A 19,793-nucleotide genomic window follows, 5' to 3' on the forward strand; every position below is an offset into this window, starting at 1 on the left:
GGTTCTATTTTGTCAAATAGAAGAATCATGTCTGCCTAATCCAGAGATGTGTCAGCAAAAAGACTACAAATGCAGTTTTTCATAATGTCTTTCATGTTGTTCCAACCTGTTTTGAGCTACAACCACCTCCCCCAATATAATTTACATCCATCAAGATAATACAAAGTTTCTCATAGACCCTTTTACAAGGTAGAAATCTGAAGACCTTGCTGGGTTCTAACCTGAGGCCAGAGACTGTGTCCATCTTATTAACAACCCACCTGCAGTACCTAAAACAGCACTCAATAAACAGCTACCAAATGAATCAAATCAAGCAAAATCATCATCTTACCAGAGATTCAAGTTCTCCCAAAGTGTGTGTGCCGCTCAGCCACTTCTTACACTGTGCGATGCCCACTCTGGTGACCTCATGTGCAGTTTGTTTCCTCAGCTCAGCAGGTAATGCCCGGAAGGAAATACACTGCCACAGGGGCAGATTTTCTGCTTCTTTTGGGGAAAATTTCTGGATAAATTCCACCTGAAATAAATTGTTAAAGAAACAAAAGTAACATAAGACAGTCTGATGAAGAGATACGCAAACGCTAAGTACTAGCTTCCATATTTAATATTTTCAAAAGTTTTTAATTGAATAGTAATATCACAAGGTACCAGAGTAAGACCAAGGTAACTTAAATGAACACGCATTATTATTGTTGTTGTTGTTGCATTTGTTTCCAAAATGAAAAACACAGTTTAAATGGAACACAATATTAATGCATTAAGAAATGTTAAATAATGTATTTCCTTATTAGTCATGTCAGCTATTTTATCATGTCCCTACCCAATAAATCTATTATTTTCATAAGAATTTGTGTACTCATCACCTTGTACAGTTAAGTCAAAAGTAACATTCCAAAATATGCCAATCAGAGATTGATTCAGCCAACCTTTGTGGCCTGCTATTATCTCAGCTGAATGCAGTAGAGGACTTAAAGAAGCAAAGGCCACAGGTTCAGTTCTCCAGTGGGCTAGCTGGCTCTTCTCTACTTTAGACAACATACAAAATCCATTTCACAAATGTAAGCCACCAGTTCAGAACAGCGTGGTTGGCAAATCCATTCTACCACTGAAATAACAATCCAAAGTGCTTGCCAGGTTAACAAAAGACAGTACTGTTTTGTTAAGATGAGGTGTCAACAGACTAGATAAAAATGGACAAGTTCTAAAAAAACAAAAAAGTTAAAAGGTTGAATTAGTTTCTGGTGGAAAAATAGCAAAAACAATGGTGCACTTAATTACTAAATTAAGTATAATCCAACTAGGAAGTATATTAACGTAATTTCTTAAGAAGAAGAATTCAATTTACAATATCCAAAATCTACTTGTTGAATGAAAATTTTTCCTACATCAAAAACAAAAAAAACCCCACTATATTAAATTTGACAAAGAAACTTTCCTATGTTATGTACTATATTTTTATTTGAATTTTATTTTGTTTGCAGAAAATAGCTGTCAAAACAAGGGAGAAATCATGTGGCTATCTTTTGCAACAGCTGCTAAAGCCAGAAAAATGGATCCCTCGATGAGCTGTGACTGTTATAATAAAGCAGCTTTAGTCATGAAACCAGAAAGCATCAGGAAAGCCACAAGAATTGTGCCAACTGATAAACATCAGTTCAAACGTGATCTTTCTTTATAATCAAGTCCAATGAGTGAGTGAACTAGTTCCCCTCCCAAAATAGAAACTATGAATAATAATGCCTTGGACAATATAAAAGGGTAGGTGTTGCCAAAATTTGTTACATAGAAAGAGTGATTTATTTACTATTCTGAGTTTGAAAACCCTGGTCTCAACACAATTTTAAAGATTTAAAACTGCTAGTAACGACAATAGTTCACAAGAAGTGAAATATAAGGGAATAATTCAGAGAATTATGACTTCCCTGCTTAAAATTGAGAAGAGAGAAAAAATACACCAGTGGGCTTAAAATGCAAATAAATCTAGTAATTTTTACTTTACATGAAAAGCACAAACAAGCACAACTACCAGTGTGCTTAAATCAAGCATATTAAATCCTTTCCACTCAGTTAGGTAACCTCCTTGTACTTTTGCTTGTTTCTATAAAACAGGAATACTATTAACAGTTACACACTAAAAGAAATAATAGGATACTCAATAATTACTCTCCATATTGAAACAGTAAATGTATTTTAATCTCTCTATATACTGGCATTTTCCTCAAAATTACCACAGACACCTTTCTTTTTTTAAGTAAAACATCACTGTACTGGGATTAACTATTTTCATTTATGTTAATACCACAGTACTGATACAAAATCTGGGTTTTTATTCCACTATTTAAAGATTTTTATTTATTATTTTCCCCCCAAAGCCTCAGTGGATAGTTGTATGTCATAGCTGCACATCCTTCTAGTTGCTGTATGTGGGACGCGGCCTCAGCATGGCCAGAGAAGCGGTGCGTCGGTGCGCGCCCGGGATCCGAACCCAGGCCGCCAGCAGCGGAGCACGCACACTTAACCGCTAAGCCACGGGGCCGGCCCTTTTATTTCACTATTTAAAAAGATACATCTTGTATGCAGATAAATTGAATAATTATTTCCAGCTTCCCTGCTTGCCCCTCCCCCTTTTCTCTCCAGCCTGTGCTTTCTCACCTCTGCTCTTGTTCTCGCCACCTCCCTTCCATTGTCACCTCCTTCAGTTTGCATCTCAAAGGCCACCAGCTCCAACAGCTTCCCCATATCCTACCTGTTCCCACATGGCACCTCCCAGAAATGATCGTCTAAGCTATGAACACCCAACAAAACCTGATTTGTGCCTCAGTTTTGGCACTCATCACATACCACCTTTTATTATGAGTATTTTTATAAATTTATAATTTCTACTAGATTATATGTTCCTTGAGACGTCATGACATAGTGCAGTGGTTTCCAAGTTTTTTATTTTAAGCAATAAAATACTATTAAAAATTAATTTATGAGCAAGCTTTATACATCTAAACAATAAAAGCAGATTTCCTATGGTTAAAGGGGTAAGGAGGCAGAGTCAACACCCCACAAACAGAGGAGGCCCCTGAAATTGCTGCATGAAGAACAGTCAAAAAAGAATACTGGATTAGTGGAAAAGCCCAGATTTTGGAGTACAGAGATCTGGTCTGAATCCCAGCTCAGCAGTTTCTTACAAGTGAGTTTGGGGAAATTCTCTAATCTCCCTGAGTTACTATTTCTTTTCCTATAAAATGGACATATCATCATCTATCCCACAAGGCTGATGTAAGGACTAAAAGAATTAAAGTGCCCAGTATAAAGCCTGGTCCATAGTATAGTCTCAAAAAATGTCAGTTCCCTCCATCCTTCAAGAGTAGGGATCATGTCTTACGGGAAAAGGAAAAAGAGCTGGGCGTGGCAGAAGAACTAACACTTGTTAGATGCTCACTTGATGCATATCTAGACTCTATATCTCGAGTCTCCAACAGCCATGAGTGTCTCCCAAGGACTCTCAGAACAGGGAATCAAATTCAGCTGTGTCCCTTAATTTTAAATTTTAGCACAGTAACTTGACCATAGCAGGAAATCAGTAATCTGATAACTGAAGGAAAAAATTAAAAGTAACCCCTCATTTATCTATAACGTACATATCTGATAGCCTCAATTATCTGGAAAATTTTAGAAAACTCAGAAGGACGTAAGACATTTCTAAACATAAACTAGAGTCTATCTTCTTTAGTTGTAACAAAGCTTCTAGACCTCATTTAGAGCTAATTCATTCTGAGTGGTATTATTCTAAAAGTTAAAATTTCACAACCACCTTAGGAAAAGGATAATTTTATTCCTATTTTATATATAAATGAGAGAATTGAGGTTAAAAGGACCCTTTCCCTCCCCAATTCCATTTCTTTAGGAAGGGCCTCTCAGTTAACAAGGCCTCTATGAAAAATAATGTACCAGGAACCAGGGGCAGACCTTTGACAGGGGAGTAAAAAGTATTAAAATTCAAAGAGACCTAGAGCTGACCACTCTTGTGGAGTTTTGGAGGGAAGAAAAGCAGCCCTCACATATTTTCTAGAGGGCTAACAGGTGGGCTTCTGGCCTTAGAGACACCGGCAAGGAAGAGGGCTAGGTGGTTGGTGTGGTTCTCTGGTGCCTGGCCAACCTCTCTAAGGCAGGAAAGCAGACATGGACTTGGGGCAAATCCTCAAGTCAGAAGTAACTCCTAGCATTTACTGAGCACCACTCTAAGCCTGACAATATGCTAAGTGTTTTGCATATATTATCTCTAAGTCCTTACAAAATTTTTCAAAATAGTTACACATATCAGCCACTTTGCAGACAGGGAAACTGAGGTCCAGAATGGATGACTTACCCCAGGTCATAGTAAGCCAGGATTCCAACCAAGGCCTGTAACCCCCTTCACTAACCTAGTGGTTCCTAATCTTGTATCCATGTCAGAATCAGGTAGGAATTTAACAACAATAATAACAAAAACATATTACAGATCCTCACTTCATAGCTACCACTCCATCCCCACTCCATTCACAGGTTAAGGTCCAGGAAGCTGTATTTTTTAAAAAGGAGCTCCAGTGACCAGTCCAGGGGACTGCACTGGGCTCCACAGGTTACTGTGACTGGAGAATCTCCTCTATCACAGCAGAGTTTGTTTTCCTCACAGCAGCAAACAACTAAGGCTCATCATACTTTCAATTTTCCCCTAAAACTTCAAATTATTTACTGTTAAAAAGAAAAACAAGAGGGCCGGCCCCGTGGCTTAGTGGTTAAGTGCGTGTGCTCCGCTGCTGGCGGCCCGGGTTCAGATCCTAGGTGCAAACCGACGCACCGCTTCTCGGGCCATGCTGAGGCCGTGTCCCACATACAGCAACTAGAAGGATGTGCAGCTATGCCATACAACTATCTACTGGGGCTTTTGGGGAAAAAATAAATAAATAAATAAATAAAATTATTAAAAAAAAAAAGAAAAGAACAACAAGAGACATCAGTAAGGGCATAAATCATATTCTAGCTCTTCAAAATAAGTTAAAAGGTGCAGCGAATGTAGAACCATTTCATTTCAAGTATCTTAAATGTATGAAAAATAAGGGGAAAAATATTTCAGGAAGACAGAATTAGAATGATTACCTAAACCTGCAGCAAAGACACTGACAAAGATCCTCTCTGAGACCAAACTGAAGTCAGGCTCTTCTAAGCCCTCTTCTCAACTAGCCTTCGACTTTGGGCCATCCTTGTTGGACCTGAATCATCCAGTTTTAGCAAGAACCCTGGTAAGTCAATTTAGAAAGAGTCCCTCACCCTTGGTATCTGATCACCCTGGTCTGTGTTCAGCAACAATCTTGTCAAGTCAGTGTAGCCAGCATCACCCCCACACCTCTTAGTAATCTGTATCCATTAACCTACACCTTGCTCCTTGACTATAAGTCCCCACCAGTCTATGCTGTATTCAGAATTGAGCCCAGTTCTTCACTGAGGTCTCTTTTCCTCTATCATAACAGTTCCTGAATAAAATCTGTTTTTACCACTTTAACTACTGTGTAGCTCTGGTTTTTCTTCAACAACATCAAAATCTAAATCCATCTAAAAGCAATAAGCAAAGCAATCAATATATTAAAAATTTATGCTCATATCATGTCAACATTTAAATGTAGAATAAATAGGAGGAAAAAAAAAAGCCTTCGAAAGAGTCTGAATCCAATTCTCAGCAGCTGTTCGAAGACAGTGACAAAGATCCTTGCCTGCTGGGGTGGGGCCATGAAGAAGAACAGACGCCTCAACAGCACTGATAGGTTGGTGAGCTGGTAACATTCTCCAGGGCAAGATTTTATCTGGGAAAAGACAGGAGAGAGAGGAGAGAGTGAGTGACTTAAAATCATAGCTTTTATAATGAGAAAACAATTTTGACACTATATTTAAAAACAACACTTTGGAATTTCTATGTCTATTTCTAATTACTATTTTGATAATAAATTGATATGTCAATCATCCTACTAAAAGACAATTCATGGAATTTTTTAAGATCTAAGCACAATAGTGCAGAGCTGGATATAACAATAAGATGGAAGCTTCATTAAAAGATTTTATAAACTCAATCTTCTAGAAATCAATTCCTATCATAATGTACTAGGAGAGCTTTATTCAAAGGAAAGCTTTTATTTGAAGGAGACATAATACATATAACATACAAATCACTCTTTATCTGTTTTGTGCAAGATGTGTTAAGGATTTAGTAAAGTGGGTAAGCGCTCCAGACCATTAGCTGTGGAGACATAGATGTCAGCTATTCAGGTTATTATACACCTCACTGGATTTAGTCTACAACATCCTTGAAAGGTAAACCAAGCAATATATGACACAATAAGAAGACACAAAAGACACATGGACCCACATAAGACCTTGATCAAAGGCCAGGAACAAAAAACAAAACAACAAACAGGTAATGACCATCTTATATGAAACATATCAAAATCTCAGAATTTAAAGGAAAAAAAAAAATCAACATTGTAAAGATTAAAATAAATCATGATTAAATCATTTTCTCCTTGTCCCCATTCAGAAAGCATTACTTCTTTTCCCAAAAGGCATTGATTGCTATCACGTTCAGTCCCTCTCCAATCATCCTGACTAAAAGAGATATGACAAAATAAGAGTCAGCTTGTCTGAGTCACATTAAAGAGAGAGAAAACTCTTGCTCACCAACGCTACAACTAGCTCTTTTCTTATTTTCTACTTTGCATTCAACTTTATTATTATTATTTTTTTTTGTGAGGAAGATCAGCCCTGAGCCAACATCCACGCCAATCCTCCTCCTCTTGCTGAGGAAGACCGGCCCTGAGCTAACATCTATTGCCAATCCTCCTCCTTTTTTTCCCTTTTTCTCCCCAAAGCCCCAGTAGATAGTTGTATGTCATAGTTGCACATCCTTCTAGTTACTGTATGTGGGACGCAGCCTCAGCATGGCCAGACAAGTGGTCCATCGGTGCACGCCTGGGATCCGAACCTGGGCTGCCAGCAGCAGAGCGTGCGCACCTAACCGCTAAGCCACAGGGCCGGCCCTTCAACTTTAAATTTATTCTCAACCTTGTCTTTCTTTCCCAGAAGAATTAATGGAACTCCATAAAATTTTGAAAATATGAGACAATTTCCTGGTTTTACACTGTTTCTAGTACATCATTCTCAATAGCATCAGCATTAATGCAGCGAAAGAAACTGTCAAAACAATTTAGTTACCATGCTATTTCTCCTTTTGATATTCACATTCTTTTTTTTTTTTTAAAGATTATATTTATTTATTTTTTTCCCCCCAAAGCCCTAGTAGATAGTTGTATGTCATAGCTGCACATCCTTCTAGTTGATGTATGTGGGACGCAGCCTCAGCATGGCCGGAGAAGCGGTGCGTTGGTGCGCGCCCGGGGTTCCGAACCCAGGCCGCCAGCAGCGGAGCGCGCGCACTTAACCGCTAAGCCACGGGGCCGGCCCTGATATTCACAGTCTTTAAGGTAATCACATCCCCAAAAGAAGTGCATGGAAAGTGGGTGTTTCAGGCCTTGTAATTCTACTCACCAAATGAGCCACGATGGTGACATGGTGTGCACAGAGTTCAGCAGACCCATATCTGGGATATAAAGAGAAGGCAATCTTTATACAATTATTCACAAAAGCAAGGAGATGAACTTCCATAAAGCACTAAATATTCTAAACTGCAGTTATCTCCATGGCCAAGGAATATCACAATATACACAACTACTTAAGCAACGGTTACCTATTGACTTGAACCAAAGAAATGAAAGAGGGAACCCGGTTCCTAATTTAGTGCTATGACATGAAATCAAACCATTTTGGGAGACTATTAAAAGATTATTGAGACAGAATGTTTCTATAAACTTACAAGTATAAAATCATTTACTGTTGGTCACTACAATACATCAATCCAAAAACCAAAAAAGTAAGTATGCTGTACCGAGCAAGGAAGCACCATGCATCCATAGCTAACAAAGAGGTGATCATATTGGCACTGAGCACAGCATTCAACAGAGCAGCATCCTAACGAAAAACAGCAAGTTAATGACAAATTATTATTAATATTATATTTCTCAAAACAACAAAACACTATCACAATCCAAATAACAACAGATCCTCAATGGGAAAGCTCTACTTTCTAGTATCTGAAAGAACCTATGCTGCCATTCCCTCAACATTTATTGAACACCTACTGTATATTAAGCATTGTGCTGGGCTACGGAGATTCAAAAATGGTTTTAACTGTGGTAACTCAATCACTAGGATCCACAAAGAATCTCTAAGTAGCCTGAAATCTTTAAAACAATATATACAACACACATGCTTACACTTTTGCTTCTGCCTATTTGAATTTACAAAATTTAATATGTGTCAGATATTACCCATTGTATAATATCTTAAATGATCTTTATGTAAATTCTAAGAATTTTTTTCCTAGAATATTCTCAACATCTCTTCTAATCCAATTCCATTAAAAAAAAATCTATATTATAAGATCTATAGGATCTATAGGAGACTTGGTACTACATAGTATTACTTATTATTATTATTATTACTTCTTTTCTTTATGAAACTGAATTAGGTAAAATCCTACATATTTTTCCTCTTCTCACACTGTCTTTCCATACCTTCCCACCCAAAATGTCTTCTCAAATATTTTAGCTAAACATTACATCCGAATACTATGGGACTCTATGATTACCATTTTCTAGGACACAAATGAATTAAAGAGCAAAATGCACAAGCTGAGAGAAGGACATTCGAAAAGAATACACATTAACTATTCCCACTTTCTTCTGTATATGAATCATGATTTCAATAAACAGAAAGCAAAAGGGTAATCTCACTTAGACCAGCAAGTAACAAACTTACCAGTTCAGGAAACAGTGAGGGATGAAAGGAAGCAATAAATGCACACAGATGAACACACACATGCTGATACAAGGTGACAGCAACCTCGGCTTGCCCTTGACTCCTTACTCCTTGTAAATGGACGGGTAGAGAGAGTTCACCAGAACACTGCTCAAAACTGGAGAAAATGGCTCTGAGTAGAGATACCCTGCAGGGGAATTGAGAACATTGAACCTAACATGATTAATAGTTAATAATTAGCAGGTATAATAATAATATGACATACATAGGGTTATTTTAGCAAAGCAAAATGTCTCAAAATGTCTCAACAACAGTTTCCAATATGTGTGACTATGTATTCATACAAATAAAATATAGTCACTGCTAGAGAAATTCCTTAAAGGAGAAGAATTTTCTTGTACTTTTTTTTTTATCATTTACCAACTATTTACTTAGTACTAAACTATACAAAGTCAAAGACAAAATTCATCAAGGAATTTGAAATTTAAATAGCTAAATTAGACATCATATATAAAATAGAAAATAGGTATTATAGTTCAGATAGGGAGGGGTCATTTTAAGATTGAAATGGTTTAAGAAATATTCATAGAAGATTAAAATAACAAATTAAAAATGGGCAAAATATAAATAGGTAAAGAAGACACAGCATGAGTGAAAAGGTAGACACGAATAACCAGTCTGACAGAAGTCAAGTGTGTGTGCAGAAAATGAGTTGAAAGGCTGAGGAGCAAAAGTAGAAGATGGTGACAGAATGGGATGGGCTTTAATATGCAAAGCTGAAGAGTCTGGACATTACGCTTTAGTTTTTTGAGCAGGAGAACAGGAAGCAGATCTGGGCTTTAGGGAGACTAACATGGTAGTGCACAGAATGGGCTAAAGGAAAGGGTGAAAAACTAGAGCATAGCAATAATCCAGGGAATAAGAAACTAGGGCCTGGTATTGGCAAGGAAGATGAATCCAAGTGAAATTTCCCAGGAGGTAACGTATAGTTTCTAGCATTCTATTCATCAGAGCTTATTTGTAAATGTACTAACTACATCTACTCTATTACACTAAATGTTCATAACACTGAATATTAGGCAGTACCTTCTAAAAACTGAAGAAAATTAAAATATTTTTAGCATCTGTCGTAGATTTATGTCTATCTATTTTTATAAAGTAGCAATATATATGAGATCTGGATCACATATTAACTAGAATATGTGACATAACAAAAAATTTAATTTCTAGATCATTCCAAACAATAGGGCATTCTAAACCATCCATAATATGATTGGCTATAAACACCACCACATTTGCTACCTGGTTGTAGTTTCTGAGACCTGGCTCTCTGTGCACCACAGGGTCTGCACATCCTCAGGCTGAGCGGGCAGCTTATCCATGATGACAACCAGCAGCAGACATTGTGGGAACTGTAGTTCACATGGCAGCTCTTACAGGTAATAAAAACACATTAATTAAGTTATAACAAATTGGTAAAAACATACTCTACATATTTTCAGCAGAAATCTGATTGTGATATACAAAGAAATTAGAGGCATAATTTTTTTAAATGAGAAATATGTTTCAAGAAAAAAAGCAGAAAGAATTTTAAATACAATTTTAAAACTTAAAAATGAATGACTATGTAAGAGAAAATAACCCTATCTCTAACATATCATAATTAATAAGAGATGACTTAACATTAAATCTCTTTTGAAGTTTACCTAATTTACTGTCCAAAACCACTTGCAGGAAAGGTTGGAATGTGAGAAGCTGAGAGATGAGGGGATCCAGGGTGACTAGGAAAGTACTGGCCATTTCTTCCTGCTGTGCTTTAGAAACCCTGGCGGCATACAGGCTTGGAGGAAACTTGCTGGAAAGGGAGGCAAAAAAGTTCATTGATTAATAGCTTTCTTCTAATTTTAGGTAATTTTAGGTAAGTACTGCAAACTGACGTTCTTCTAGCAGTGGAAATACATAAAAAAATAAGTAGCATGCGTTTTATAAAACAAAATTCAAAGTACTGAATCGACACCATAACTGTATGAAGACCTCTGAACTAAATAACATGGCTATAATTCTATAAAATTAAAAGTTTATAATCTTAGAGAAAAATTTAGTATTGTTTTGATACATTTTAACACCTTTTTGACAATGATACCCTTAATAAATACTGTAAAAATATGACTCAAGTAACTAGTAAAAACATACATAAAAAGATATTTCCGATAAATTCTGGCCTAATTACTTCTATTAAAAGTTGTTTTAAAATAGGTAGAATGCTGAATTTACTATGAGTTAATGCTCAGTTTCTCAGAAGCAAGAGCTTTACAAGAACTAAACTGAATAGTAACACTGAAGGAAGAGGCAAAGACTTTCATGGCAAATGTCTCAGTAAGTGGGGTTTAAACTAAACTTCAATCAAAACCTATGTGAAATAAAATACGTATTCAATATTTTTTTGCCATGTTATTTTAATTGTGGCAAATTTGATAGGACACGAAAAAACCCTGTCTAGAGGGAGAAAAGCATTTAAAAGGATGGACCTAAGATAACCACTTGAAGTCTTTGTAATGTGATGGAGAAAGCACCAGTCTGTCAATTATTAGTTACGTGACTTTGGTTGTTTCATTTGACCTCACTGAGCCTCAGTTTCTTCACTTGTGACATTGATTCAGAGTTGTGAGGATTAAATTATAAGTACAGTAAGACATAGAGTCATACACCGTATAACAAACACCGCATAACAATGTTTTGGTCAACAATGGACTGCATATACAACGGTGGTCCCATAAGATTAGTACCATGTAGCCTAGATGTGTAGTAGGCTATACCATCTAGGTTTGTCTAAGTACACTCTATGATGTTCACACAATGAGGAAATCACTTAATGACGCATTTCTCAGAATGTATCCCCGTCATTAAATGAGGCGTGACTGTACATAAATAAAATGTAGGTAATGATACTCCATCGACTTGAACTACAGCTACTGAGCATCAAAGCAAGTATTTGTTTTTCAATCAAAAGAGGTATTTTAAATTAATTTATTTGACAAATGTTTATTAAGTGCCTATGCACATGTTTTGTGCCTTTCCAGGAGTGGGTGATATAGTAGTAAAGAGAATATACAGTCACTGCCTTTATAGAGTGTACATTTTAATGAAGGGGGCGGTTAACAAACAAGTGAGCAGGTAAATACATAATACAGCAGATGTTAATAAGTGCTATAGAGAAAAAATAAAACAAGGTAAGGTGGACAGGAAATTCTATTGAATTGTTTGAAAATGAGTCATTTGAGGGTTTGCACAGAAGTCATGTATCTAACTTATGTTTTATCACTCACTTTGGCTACTGTACAGAGAACAGACTAGAGCAAGGCAAGAGTGTAAGCAAAGACAGTGGGGAGGATGCTCTTTTGCAAAAATCCAGGCAAGAAAATAATAGTGGATGGGATCAGATGGTAGCAGTTCGGGTGGTGAGAAGTGGTTGGATTCTGTACACACCTAGTGAATACATATATTTATACTGAAGGTGATACTGACAGAATTTGCTAATGGACTAGATGTGTGGTATGAGAGCAAGAGAAAAACACTGAAGATGACAGCAAGGTTTTTTGGCCTGATCAATTTGAAGAACGAAGCTGTCACTTAAAAGGAAATGAGGAAGCTACAAGAGGAGCAGATTTTGTGGAGGGTGGGGATGGAATGGGTAGGAATCAAGTGTTTGGTTTGGGTCATTTTAAGTGCAGATGTCCCGATTGGCAGTTAGACATTAAAGAGGAGAGACATAAATTTAAAGTCTTGAGACTAAATGACCATAGAAGGAGAAAAGGCTTGAGGACTGAGTGCTGGGGCACATCCAACTTAAAGTGGGGAGAAGAGAAGGAACCTGCTGAGGAGGCTCAGAAGGAGCAGCCAGTGAGATCAGAAAAGAACCGAGAGACAGAGGTATCTTGGAAGCCAACAGAAGAAAGAGTTCAAAAGAAAGGGTAAAGCACTGCTGACAGGTTACATAAGACGAGGTCTAAAATTGACCAGTGGATGCCGCAAACGTGGAGGTCACTGACGACACTGACAAGAGCCGTTGTGGTGAAGTGGTGGAATGGAAAGTCTGACTGGAATAGCTTCAAGAAAGAAAGTAGAGATAGTGGTTTGGACAACTTAGTTCTAAGAGTGTTGTAAACAGAGGCAGAAAAATGGGAAAGTGTTTGGAGGAGGATGTAGAGCTGAGAGATCTGGTTTGTTTTGTATTCTTCTTAAGACGGGAAAAATTACGGCATGTTGGTATACTCATGAGAAAGACCCAGCAGAAAGGGAAGATGGACGATGCAAGGGGGAAAGGGAACAACTGCTAGAGCGAGGTCCCTGAGCATGTGAGAGAGGATGAAATCCAGTGCACAGATGGAAAGGCTGGCCGTAGGCAGGTGCACGGACAGTTCAACACGGGAACAAGGGAACATACAGGCCTAGATAAAGGTAGAATAGTTGACGTTGGAGGGAGTATATGGCAGCTGTCTTCCGACTGCTTCCATTTTTCTCAGTGACATACAAAGCAAGGACATTAATTGACAGTGAGAAATGGGGAGAAGATGTTGGAGACAGAAGTTTGAAGAGGCAGAGGTATGAAAAAGTTGTCTAGGAGACTAAAGAGGACTGCTGGATAAATGAGTTGACAGATTATTTTAGTGTAAAATTGTGGGCTCTTCTGAGGTAATTGTCAATTTCAGACATCACTTAGCCCCTATCTAAATTATGACACTTTTTGGTAATGCATTTGTTTTCTGAGATGGAGTTAACTACTACTCAACTTAAATCTCACAGAAATAAAATAAAAGTTAACAAATATGAAAAACAATGTGTCAATGGGCTGGCCCGGTGGCACAGCAGTTAAGTTCATGCGCTCCGCTTTGGTGGCCTGGGGTTCACAGGTTTGGATCCCAGGCGTGGACTGACGCACCACTTGTTAAGCCATGCTAAGGCGGCGTCCCATATACAGTAGAGGAAGATGGGCAAGGATGTTAGCCCAGGGCCAATCTTCCTCAGCAAAAAAAAAAAAAAAAAAATTATATATATATACACACACACACACACACATACACACACACACACACACATAAATGTATATATAACCTCTTTTTTTTTTGCCTTTGGTATTTTCACCATACCAATTATTCATCACTAGTATAAGGTACTAGTTAAGAATACAGAGATAAGTAAAACTCACGTGGAATCTACTCTTTAAAAGCTTCCAACTAATTATTTTAAGCAGACAAAAATTTACTAAAACATTAAGAAAAATTACTCTGATATTTTAAAATGATATACCCTTAAACTTTGCATAGTTCAAATGTCACTGTTACATTTTAATAATCATATGGCATTCTTCTTACCTGTGTATCTGAAGATAAAGCTGGTGTAATGTACAGCAAGAATCAGAGAGGAAAGGGAGAAATTCCTAAAATAAAATAACACTCTTCATTCTTTGTATACAATGTGTTTTTCTAATACATACCCTCTCACAAAGGCGTGCAAAACAAAATAAAATCCTGTGGATGTGCCACATTAAAAAAAAAAGTTCTTCCATGAGAATAAAAAGGATGATGAGGGTAAGCACCTAACATTCTTCACTATTACAACGAGCACCACAACCACGATTAACAGCCATCATTTCTAAGCACCTACCAAGTGCTTGGCAGACAGGTAGCAAGTGACTTCATGTACATTACTTATTTAATTTTAGTCCTCTCAAGAATCCTATGACATATTATTATCCCCATTTCAGAGAACAGAAAGCTGAAGCTAAGGGATCTAGTAATTTGATCAAGTCAGAGAGCTAAAAACCAACAAGGCTGGGATTCAAGTACAGTTGTGACTGCTCCATTATGGTTAGACTATCTTTTAGAAAGTAAAGAAATAATTTTTATTGTATTATAGGATATAGAAAAAAAGCTGATGATTAATTTTAAAAAGTTTAAAATTTCCCTGATAGAAAAGAATTGATTTAAAATGGTATAATTAGGGGCAATTTTGCCTCCTCCATACCAAGGAAATATCAGATGGGTAACTACCCATAAGACCCTCCCACCATGTACCTCTGCCAATGAAATACACTCCTGCAAGCTGCAGGGAACCCAGTGCTGGAGCAGCCAACTATGGTCATAAGTGGCAGTTGCCAAGAAGCACCAACTCGGGCAGCACATCAAATAGGATGGCAATGTGCCATGGAATTCTAACTATAATAAACAGTCATGGACATCCTTATCTCTTCCTCAGAAATGAGGAAGGTCAAAAACAAATTCAACATGGACAACAGTTTTTTTAAAAAATCACCAATATCTATTACAATGATGTTTCTTTCACTGGCTGCTGTAAGCATTCTCTGCTCTTCTCTCCAAATAATCTGCCTTGACAACTTCTCTATTCTCTTCATATATCTTCAACTATCACTGCTATCCTGATGACTCCCAAATATGCAGCTCTTCTTAAAATTATTATACAGTTTTAAAGGTTTGAACATTTAAACTTTAACAACCTAATTTAGAAATATGGTAGAAATAATTTATAAACAGTATTTAAAGGCAAATTGAATTATCTTATGAAAATTGATTTGTGCTTATAGAAATAATTTTATTTATGCTTACAGAAATAATCTTTTCAGAGAACTGAATAAAAATAATAACAATGATGATGGTAGCAACTTAAATGATGTAACAGATGCTCAATATTTAACAATTAACAATATTAAACCAAAAAAAAAAACCCTACAAAATATACCCTTGACAAAATAACTTCAAAAGATTCTTCTTGGCAGGATTGACAAAAACAGGATAATTTACTATAGATTTCACATTTACACATTATAAAAAATAAGCCTTACCTTAGCATAGTGCAAAAGGGAGTTAGCAAAGAAACGACACAACTTGACTGTTTTCTGAAATAATCTGTAGTCAGCACTATCCTGTTCCAAAAAAGGAAATAAGAAAGCATAATAAATAAGAAAAGAATATGAAATTAGCTAAGCTTGTAAATGAGACAATATTTTCTAAAAAGATCTCTTAATAAACACTTAGAGTATAAAAATTTTCCAAGAAAACATAATTCTTTTCTGAATTGTTGTTAGGAGCAATACAAATAAACACTGAATGACAACACAGATATTTCAAAAACTAAACTCTACATTACTGAAAAGAAACCTTCATCCATAGCAGTAGAAGAGGAGATCATTCTTGGTCGATCTGAAAGTGAAACAAGTTTAAATACCTTATTGTTCTTTGCTACATGGGGATCAGCAGATGGTCAAAATAAAAAGGTCTTACAAGCCAATAAAAGAATGACATATAAAAGAAAACAGGTAAAAGACATGAGAAGGCAGTTCACAGAAAAGAAAATACAAATTGCCCAAAAACTAATATTGGAAAAAATCCAAATCACAACCTAATTACATATCTTTTGAGCAGGGCGGAGAGGGCTATTTGATTAGCAAAGATTAAAAAGATAGACAATATCTCAGAGTTGATGAGTAAGGGGGGTAATGAGCACTTTCTTTTACCATTCGTGGGAGCATAAAATAATACACCCTTTGCATTATTATTATAAGCTAAAGTGTTAAAACTCCTTGACCCAGTAGCAGTTTTACTTCTGGAAATACATCCTATAGAAATACTAGTACAGGTATACAACGCAACATTTTTTTATATAGTGAAACTTGAAATGAACCAAGTATCCATCAACTGGAGAATGGTTAAATAAATTCAAAGTATATCCATAAACTGTAACAGTATAGAGTCTTAAAAAGAATCGGGTGGATATACCTTCATGGACACAGAAAGCCCTGAGATAGATTATTAAGTAAAAATCAAACTATAAAACAGTATGTATAATATAATCTTATTATTATTTTAAAATGTGTTTGTTAATATTTGCTCCCTAATCCCCCCAAAATAAATCAAAACTTTACCTGTGGTTCTGTCTAGCAAATGAAAGTAGGATTTCACTTTCCATGTTAGATATTTGTGTAATATGTGTGAGTTTTCTGAGTATGTGTTACTGTTACATTTGTAAATTGATAAGACAGTGGGAGGTAGACGACTGTGGAGTCATCACCTGGACTGAAATCCTGGCCCCACCACAAATACTATGTGATCGTGGGAAATTTATGAAACCTCTCTATGAGGCTGCAATATGGTTTATACTAAGGTTATGATGAGGTTTAAATAGTGTCTGACACACAACTTAGCTCAATAAATATTGGTTGTTATGTCACTCAAATGTGTAAGATATCCTATAATCCAAAGAGCTTTAAATTAGTACCATAAAATTAAGTCAAATAGATACATTATTGTCTTTAATTTTAAGAATCATTTCATATGAGATAACATATCTTAACTTTAATGTTAATTGACTATGTTCAATTTCTTTCCTACAATACAGCAAGACCTTAATTAAACCAATCAAAATGGAATTGGATGATCCACTAACTGAATAAGATCTTTCATTTTGACCTTTAATAAAATTATTTGGATACAGTCAATTTTCCTCAGCAGAAATAGGTTAGATGAAAATTCACCTTTCTTTGATAATTATGAACATGAACTCTCTTATACAGTGCTATGGAATTTTAAAAGTACAGGGATTAAAGATGAATCTACACTGACCTTATAATATACTCAATAAGAAATTTTATTCAGCTTAGATGTCATACCACAAGCAGCTTTCCCTGACTTCACAGTTGGCTTCCTTCTTTACTCCCATGAGTCAACCCCCAGTTCTCCAAAGATCATACTGTTCTATCTTGCCCTGCTTATTTGTCTCCTGACCTAGACTAGAAGTTGTTGAGGGCAGAAAACGTGACTAACTTAGCACGTGGTACATTTTCTGGCATAGAATAAGCACTTGGAAATACTTGTTAAACGAATGAATGGTGACACACAACTTATCATGTTTGCCTTAAATTTTTCTTTCCCATTCAAAGGGTACAAGATTTGGTTGAAGGCTCCACTTTCACTTCATTACTAAATAGCATACTAATGAAATCTAGAGCCTTTATTTTGACATTTTCAAAAAGCAAGTGTACAACACAAATACTGTCCCATCTTGATTTACCCAGCAGTTTAAAACAGAAAGCTTGCATCCCAATGCCAACAAAGAAGAGTGGGGATATAAGCAAGGAAGATCATCTTCTAATGTTTCAGAATACTGAGTATCCATTCTTCCTTTCTTAAATAAAATAAGAAAATACTGATAAAATCTAAATGTAGCAGGCAATAAATCTAGGCGTAGGCAATGGATTTAAAGTATATGTCTATTTTCTGAATACAAATTCTATAAGCATTATATAAACAAAAGTAGGAATTACAGTGGAAATTAAATTTATATCTAAGAGCCTTGCAAATAAATTTCGCTATCTTCACAGAAAAACTAAATCATTGGTGGCTAAAACACTACATATTAAAAAGTCTAATACAATATTTTCTTTTTGAAACCATATTCAAGTCTCATAGAGAATAAAGGTCAATTTTAGGGGCTGTTAGGGGTTGAACTGTGTCCCCTAAAAATATATGTTGAAGCCCTAACCCCCAGTACCTCAGAATGTGACTTTATTTGGAAACAGGGTCATTGCAGATGTAATTAGTTAAGATGAGGTGATACCGGAGTAGGATGTGCCCTTAATCCAATATGACTGATGTCCTTGCATGAAGCTGAGGTGAAGACACAGGGAGAGAACACCACGTGATGACGGAGTCAGAGCCTGGAGTTACACAGCTACAAGACAAGGAATGCCAGCGACACCACGAACTAAGAGAAAGGCTTGGAGCAGACTTTCCCCTAGGGACTTAGAGAGGATGTGGTCTTACTGACACATTTCAGACTTCTATCCTTTAAAACAGTGAGAATAAGTTTCTGTTGTTTTAAGCCACCCAGTTTGTGATCATTTGTTACCACAGCCCCAGGAACCTAATACTGGGTTATATCAGGGAACTGATATATCTATATGCTTCCATAAATACCATATTACCTATTAAACCTAGTGGTTTTATTTTGATGTTCTCGAAAACAAGGTGAAAAAACTGCGAAGACTTTATATAATAGCTTGATTCATAATAAATAACAATAGTGAACAGCAGAGGGCACTGCTGATCAGAATTTAGAGTTAAGAATGGAGAAACTATACGGACCATCTCAAGGCTCCATTTCAGGCAAAGGACAGTCAGTCGTGCTAGTCACATTTATCAGTCTCAAATTTTCACAAGCAAGGAAAAACTTGAAAATTTGATTGGACAGTTAGGAAAGTTCACAATTTAAATTCTCTGAGTTTCATATACAAGCAGTTTATATAAGCTGAACTTACACACTTTATGTACAAATAGCCACCCTGGTCAGGCACCCTTAAGGACTTCTCTTTTTTCTTCCACTATAGACTATACTATTGCCTGGGCTTTCCCCATCTTGCTCCTGCCCAAGAATCTCTGTCTAAACTTATTGTCCAAGCACTAGCTTGGGAGTCTATGGAGTCAAGATAAGCAAGAAGGAAATTGGGAAGAAGAGTTTGGGGTTGAGGATATGGATGTATAGGATAAAGGTGAAGAGGGGAACAATCCTCCTGCCATTGACACAGGATACCCAACCAAATGCCTCCTCCTGTTAGCAACATGAGGGGAATCAGAAAGTGTACACGAAGGAAGCGGGGATGGAAAAGAAAAGGGAATAAGAAAGAAGGATGTAACGGGAGGACAGAAAAGAGAAAATGAAGAGAAGCATGAAGGAAAAGGTTAGCCCCTTCCTAAAGCTACTCCTCACTTCCTTCTTACCAACGTCAGAACTCCTTTTCAAACTTCCATCCTCCTCTAGGGTCTGACTTTCCAGATTATCCCTACCCCAGGAGTTGTGACCAGCGTTTAGGAATGGGATGAATCCTT

General features: G+C 36.6%; 1 protein-coding gene across 2 annotated transcripts in view; it reads right to left on the reverse strand.

Moving 5' to 3' along the window:
- The window catches only part of FIRRM (FIGNL1 interacting regulator of recombination and mitosis), a 40,847-nt gene that overhangs the window by 9,105 nt on the left and 11,949 nt on the right, over positions 1-19,793 (reverse strand). For both annotated transcript variants that reach the window (XM_058540096.1, XM_058540097.1), the window contains 9 exons: positions 15,755-15,835; positions 14,268-14,332; positions 10,602-10,750; positions 10,198-10,327; positions 8,896-9,082; positions 7,964-8,046; positions 7,567-7,618; positions 5,742-5,831; positions 332-517 (listed from right to left, as the gene is read on the reverse strand). In XM_058540096.1, coding sequence (XP_058396079.1) covers positions 332-517; positions 5,742-5,831; positions 7,567-7,618; positions 7,964-8,046; positions 8,896-9,082; positions 10,198-10,327; positions 10,602-10,750; positions 14,268-14,332; positions 15,755-15,835 — 1,023 coding nt within the window. The remainder of the gene's footprint in view (positions 1-331; positions 518-5,741; positions 5,832-7,566; positions 7,619-7,963; positions 8,047-8,895; positions 9,083-10,197; positions 10,328-10,601; positions 10,751-14,267; positions 14,333-15,754; positions 15,836-19,793) is intronic.

This window comes from Diceros bicornis, chromosome 4 (assembly GCF_020826845.1).
Source record: "Diceros bicornis minor isolate mBicDic1 chromosome 4, mDicBic1.mat.cur, whole genome shotgun sequence".
In the NCBI taxonomy this organism is placed as follows: Eukaryota; Metazoa; Chordata; class Mammalia; order Perissodactyla; family Rhinocerotidae; genus Diceros; species Diceros bicornis.